The 6,710-nt window shown below is 48.1% G+C and overlaps 1 protein-coding gene across 1 annotated transcript; it reads right to left on the reverse strand.

Annotated features, from left to right (window-relative positions):
- Window positions 1–400: 400 nt before the first annotated feature.
- On the reverse strand, window positions 401–1,057 carry LOC105535068 (leucine-rich repeat-containing protein 37A3-like). The gene has a single exon (XM_011974059.1). The coding sequence runs from the start codon at window positions 1,032–1,034 to the stop codon at window positions 546–548; it is 489 nt and encodes a 162-aa protein (XP_011829449.1). The 5' UTR covers window positions 1,035–1,057; the 3' UTR covers window positions 401–545.
- Between the last annotated feature and the right edge of the window lie 5,653 nt (window positions 1,058–6,710).

Consider the following 6,710-nt stretch of genomic DNA (forward strand, 5'->3'; position numbering starts at 1 on the left):
CTGGGGCCTCCTGCTCTGTTGAAGTAGAGTGAACCCTCTCAAGGGACTGTGAAGGCAGAGCTGGGACCTCCTCCTGGGTTGAAGAAGGTTCTACCTCCCCAGGGAGCTGTGGAAGCTGCTCTGGGGCTTCTTGCTGGAGTGAAGAGGACTGGATTTCTTCAAGGTCTCTGGATTTTGGGTTTCCGGCTCTAGATGAAATTGAAAAAGTCCAACTTGCTCAGGAGGCCCTGGAGGCTCATCTGAGTTCACCTGGAGTTCTGGGGACAGGGTGCCTGGATACAGTATATTCATACTTGAATTTAAATATCCTGCAAAGTTTGTTTCTGACACTGAGGTTTTGATACAAATCGATGTGGAGTTCCAGCCACAACCTTAGCAAGCCTCCATGCTGAGGTAGACCTTTCTTCAGGTTCTTGGGCCAAACAATAAGCTTCGTTGCTTTTGAATTCTATCTAGAGGTAGAATAAGTATTTCATATGCCTGATGATCTGCAGCCTGATCTAGATTTGCAGTTTTAACCTTACTTTTGAGGCAAAGAGGCCGAGCTAGGGCCTGGTTCTGATCCCAGTCCAGCATTGGGACCACCTCTGGGAGCCTTTCTTGCGAGTCAGCTTGTCATTCAGATTCTGGTGTGCAGCAAGGAACTGCTGTGGCCACGGGGGCAGCTCTCCGACTGAATCCGTGTCCAGGAATGGAACCAAAGTCTTGGTCAAAGTCTCAGTCAATTCCTGAGCCGGAGCTGACATCTGGGAGGAAGCAGAGGACCCCAGATGTTCAAAGCCCCCGGGTCTGCGAGGTGGCGGGAGGGTAAGCGCATGGGGCGATTCGGGTGGGAGACCGGAGGAGCGGGAAGACAAGGGCTCATCCGCCACAGGGCGTCGGAGATCAGCTGCAGCGGGTCCTGGACCCACTCCAGAGGCTGAGCCGCCTGGACGAGTAGCCACAGCAGTTGCCACGTGAGTAGGGGGCCGTGGGACCCAGAGACACAGCCGGAACATGACATGAACTGGCGCCGCGCACAGAGCTGGAGTCATTCTGGCAGCCCGGAGACGCTTGCGCCCCTAGCAACCGTGGGCACCGCCCTGTCCTTTATTTACGACACCTTTATAAACAACCTTTATTAGGCTGAGGTCTAGATCCGCTCCTCGTCACCAGGGCGATCTTACCGTACAATCCTGCCCAAGCCTCCCTTCCCCAAGCCCCGCCCCGCAGGAACACTCCTCCTGTCCCTAAGCGAGGAAGGATTTAGGCAGCAGACCTGGGTGGTCCCAAGACTCCAGTAGCCTATTGTGGTGGTGGTGGGGTGGGGTGGAGTGCAGGCGCGGTAGAGCTTCCCAAGGAAGTCACGGGACCTCACCTCGGGATATTCAGAAGTGCTAGTCCAGTCCTGACAGCCTGAATTCTTTCTCCTCCAAGCTGAAATCCGAGAGATACTCTTCCTCCTCTCGGCCATACAGCTTCCAGGGAAAACAACTGACCTGCAAAATCTGCGCCAGTTAGGGTGGCTCGCAGAATACACATTATGGTCATTTATTCCAAAATGTTGCCATTTTCGCTAAACTTTCGATATCCTTTGTTGCATGTTTGATCATTAATTCACCGCCCTATTAAGTACGGGCTGCCAGGGAACGAGCGAGGACTCCAGATTTTCTGTAGGAGGTGTTTTGGGGGGTGGGCAATTCAGTCTGGGAGAGAAGGCCTTAATCCGAGTGAATAGCCCTTTGCTGGGAGGGCCGTTAGACTGGGAGGAGGCTGAATTGTCATCCTGCCTTGACTTAATACAGCCTTTACCCTAGAAGCTACAGCGCCACTCTTCAGAAGTCTACCCTGTGTGCACACATGGAGAAGACGCTTAGGTTGTTAAAGTCAGCATGTTAAATAATTTTCTGAAACGCAGCTATAACTAGAACCCAGCTGGCTTCCCCCACAGCCATTCTTACCTATTTTATTACTCATTGTCTGGCACAATTACAAAGTGCGGGTGGTACTGATACCTACCTTTTAGGGTTTTCTGATGATTTAATTTGATAATGAATATACACTGCTTTGCAAACAGTGAGCTTTCAATAAAAGGTACCTATTGTAATTCTCAAAAAAAAAAAAAAAAGTGCACTATCTTGAATACGCCTAACAAAGAGACCTATCATTTCCATGCCCTCATATGGAGATTTAACTGAAAGAGAAGATTGAGAGGGCATGCACATGACAATCTCATCTTAGAAAGACCATGGATGGGGAATTCCATAACCAGAGGCCTCTTCCGGTTTGCTGGTATTCCTCTCCTTGAAAGGTCAGCACTTAATATTTCCACTGTGATGCAAGGAGGATGGAAGGCAACAGTAGGAGCTGTGGAAGCACGAACAATCCAGAGTCTTTAGCCTCAGTAGTAACACAGAATAGACTGGGCCTCGATGTCCTTACAGCAAAGGTAGGGGTACCTGTGCAGTCTTTTTTTTTTTCTTTTTGAGACGGAGTTTCGCTCTGTCACCCAGGCTGGAGTGCAGTGGCTGGATCTCAGCTCACTGCAAGCTCCGCCTCCCGGGTTTACGCCATTCTCCTGCCTCAGCCTCCCGAGTAGCTGGGACTACAGGCGCCCGCCACCTCGCCCGGCTAGTTTTTTTTTGTATTTTTTAGTAGAGACGGGGTTTCACCTTGTTAGCCAGGATGGTCTCGATCTCCTGACCTCGTGATCCGCCTGTCTCGGCCTCCCAAACTGCTGGGATTACAGGCTTGAGCCACCGTGCCCGGCCACCTGTGCAGTCTTAAATGAAACATGCTGCTTCTGGAGAAACACCTCTAGTCAAGTAGAGGAAAACTTACAGTTGCTTAAAGATCAAGTGAAAATCATTGCCAGGTTAAGAGAAAATGCAGGCTCCAGCCCCGGATGGCTACAATCCCTCTTTAATGAATCCCAGTCTTCTTTGTGGAACTGATTAGCTCCATTATTAAGTCCCCTTTTGCTCATGTGACCTTGTCTGCTCAATATTATAACTCAAATTGTTTCCTCTTGCCTAGAAGCAATCAAACGCCAAATACTGCTGCAGACTGAAGTATGCATGGGCACGCCTTTCTTCTGAGGTCCCTTAGATAGACTCCAGGAGGAGTCCCAGCTGCTGTTCCCCACATGACGCCCCTTTTCAGAAGGAAGCAGCTAGAAAGAGTCATTGCCCAACACCCCCTAACATCAGTTAGGGTTACCACTCCAGAGGGAGGTAATGATACAGGAGCTAAGAAGAAATTACTTAGGCAGATAGTAAGGGTATGGGAGTCCTCGGTAAGGCTTTTCTTTTTTCATGAAAAGCAGCCCCAAATCATTAAATCACTTTCTTTCTTTCTTTTTTTTTTTTTTTTGAGACAGAGTCTCGCTCTGTGGCCTAGGCTAGATACAGTGGTGCAATCTCAGCTCACTGCAACATCCACCTCCTCCACCTCCCAGGTTGAAGTGATTCTCATGCCTCAGCCTCCTGAGTAGCTAGGATTACAGGTGTGTGCCACTACGCCTAATTTTTGTAATTTTAGTAGAGTCAGAGTTTCACCATGTTAGCCAGGCTGGACTCGAACTCCCCACCCCAAGTGATCTGCTGGCCTCGGCCTCCCAAAGTGTTGGGATTACAGGTGTGAGCCACTGTGCCCGGCCCTCCAACTCACTTTCTAACAAAGAGTAGCCTGCAAGCTGGGAGCTTGCATGGGTGAATGCTGGCAGGAACTAAGGACTAGACATGTTTAAGATGGCAACTTCGGCCAGGCGCAGTGGGTCAAGCCTGTAATCCCAGCACTTTGGGAGGCCGAGACGGGCGGATCACGAGGTTAGGAGATCGAGACCATCCTGGTTAACACGGTGAAACCCCGTCTCTACTAAAAAAAAAATACAAAAAACTAGCCGGGTGAGGTGGCGGGCGCCTGTAGTCCCAGCTACTCCGGAGGCTGAGGCAGGAGAATGGCGTAAACCCAGGAGGTGGAGCTTGCAGTGAGCCGAGATCCGGCCACTGCACTCCAGCCTGGGCGACAGAGCAAGCCTCCGTCTCCAAAAAAAAATAAAATAAAATAAAAGATGGCAGCTCCACCTTCCCTTCTCTGCCAGCCACGTGTATTGTAAAGGAGTAGACACAATGGTGCCAATCAACTGGAAAGCCCATTTGCATAATAAGATTCAGGTGAGGCAACCATTCTTCCCTGTGCATTATTAGACGTCATACCTGATTGAACCAATCGAGCCCTACAAAAATCAGACACTGCCTCCTCAAACTGGACGATAAAACTCGGTGCCTTCATCTACAGCCGGTCATTTTCCACTCGGTCCTTTCCTTCTCCGATTGGAGACCCCTTCCTCTTTGGAAGAAGCTATTTCTCTTTCTCTTCTCTTCTACCTATTAAACCTCCACTCCTAAACTTGTGTGTGTCCGTGTCCTAAATTTTGCTGGCACACAACAGTGAACCCCAGGGTATATACATGAGACAATGTAGCTGCTTTACTGTCACCACATGGCCTCTAACAACCCAGAATCCTCTCATCCTCCTTGAGGTCAGAGCCATTTCAATGGTGAACCCATCCACAACTATTCTGGGCTTAGAGAGGATGGTCAGGAAAGTGCTTTTTAATGATTTTGGCACTTCCCTCATCAATTGTCCTCTAGCTTTGGTAATGAAGGTGAATTCTGGGCCTTTTCAAGGAATATAATTATTGGGTTGCTCAGCAAGATACATATATAGATTCAGTAAATCATTCTTGCCTCCTGAGGTCTTTAAACGTCTTCCTCTAATTTATGGCAAGAGACTTCCACTGTTGTACAAATTAATGATGGGCCAGAATCATATCCAGGTTTGCATAAACTAACACTTCGAATTTCTAGAATAATGGTTGCCAGCTGTCAGTGGGAGAACATCAGATGCAGAATCGCCAGTAAGTACACTCAAATCAATAAATTCGTTTTGATCTAAAATTATATTCAGATTTTCCTTAGTTGAGAACTTTCCAAATCCACCTGCATAAATAGTCCCCTGCCCGCTCATTAAATAAAGTAGCAAATTCCTGTAATTTTTTCTTTGGGAAGGTCTCTTCTGCCCTATATTTGTCTACTTTTCATCCCCCAGGAGATGCTAGGTGTGGACTTCAATTCTGGCTAAGGGGCAAAAAGGGACCTGTTTTCCCCAGCAATTAGGATAATTTTCCCAATTAGAGGAGGATCAAGTTCTTCAGGCAAGGGAGAAGGGAACACTTTCTTTCTTTTTTTTATTTTTAATTTTTGAGATGGATTCTTGCTCTGTTGCCCAGGCTGGAGTGCAGTGGCACGATCTCAGCTCACTGCAAGCTCTGCCTCCCGGGTTCATGCCATTCTCCTGCCTCAGTCTCCCGAGTAGCTGGGACTATAGGTGCCTGCCACCATGCCCGACTAATTTTTGTATTTTTAGTAGAGATGGGGGTTTCACCGTGTTAGCCAGGATGGTCTCGATCCCCTGACCTCGTGATCTGCCCGCCTTGGCCTCCCAAAGTGCTGGGATTATAGGTGTAAGCCACCGCGCCCAGCTGGGAACACTTTCTTAGGGCTCAGTAGACAAATCTCTACATTCTCACTAAGAAATCTAACCAAGTCTTGGCTGGGCACAGTGGCTCACATCTGTAATCCCAGGACTCTGGGAGGCTGAGGCGGGTGGATTGCTTGAGCTCAGGAGTACAAGACCAGCCTGGGCAACATGGCAAAACCTTGTCTCTATAAGAAATATAAAAATTAGCCAGATGTGGTGTTGTATACCTGATGCCCAAGCTACTGGGGAGGCTGAAGTAGGAGAATCGCTTGAGCCCAGGAGGTCCAGGCTGTAGTGAGCCATGTCTGGGCCACTGCACTCAAACCTGGGCAACAGAATAAGACCCTCTCTAAATAAAAAAAAAAAAAAAAAAAAAAAATTACATATGCCAGGACATTAAGGCAAGGGCATTCTTCAGAGCCTCTTGTAAAGCAGTATTGAGGTCCACAACACCTCCTGCAGCCATGCCTTCCTGGGCCGCGGTGGTGGGTTACGGGTGAAGCCAGATCTTGAGTGCATGCAAGCCTCTGCCTCTGCGTGACTACACAGTGGCAGGGAAAGAGTTTTTTATGCTTTTTTAAAAAGTTGAAGTAAAAGTTATGCAACATGCAATTAACTATTTTAAAGTGTACAATTCAGTGGCATTTAGTGTATTCACAATGTTGTACACCAGCAACTCTCCTTCTCTCCGTAGTTTCAACTTCTTTTTTTTTTTTTTTTTTTTTTTGAGACAGCGTTTTGCTCTGTCGCCCAGGCTAGAGTGCAGTGGTGAAATCTCAGCTTACTGCAGCATCCACCTCCCAGGTTCAAGCAATTCTCCTGCCTTGGCCTCCCAGGTAATGGGGATTCCAGGTTCCTGCCACCATGCCCAGCTAATTTTTTGTATTTTTAGTAGAGATGGGGTTTTACCATGTTATCCAGGCTGATCTCAAACTCTTGATCTCAGGTGATCCTCCCTCCTCAGTCCCCCTAAGGGCTGGGATTACAGGCGTGAGCCACCGTGCCTGGCCAGTTTCAACATTTTTCACCGCTCTAGAAAAACACCCCATCCCCATTAAGTAATTATTGCTCACTTCCCCTCCCCCAATGCCTTGTTAACTGCTAATCATCTTTCTGTCTCTATGGATTTGCCTAGTCTGGATACATCATGTGTGACAGTTAATTTTATGTGTCAACTTGACTGGATC

The sequence above is a fragment of the Mandrillus leucophaeus genome, unplaced genomic scaffold (assembly GCF_000951045.1).
Source record: "Mandrillus leucophaeus isolate KB7577 unplaced genomic scaffold, Mleu.le_1.0 Scaffold141, whole genome shotgun sequence".
Lineage (NCBI taxonomy): Eukaryota > Metazoa > Chordata > Mammalia > Primates > Cercopithecidae > Mandrillus > Mandrillus leucophaeus.

Excerpts from the sequence above, each read along its gene's own strand:
- LOC105535068 (XM_011974059.1), bottom strand. The coding sequence starts at position 1,034 with ATGACTCCAGCTCTGTGCGCGGCGCCAGTTCATGTCATGTTCCGGCTG.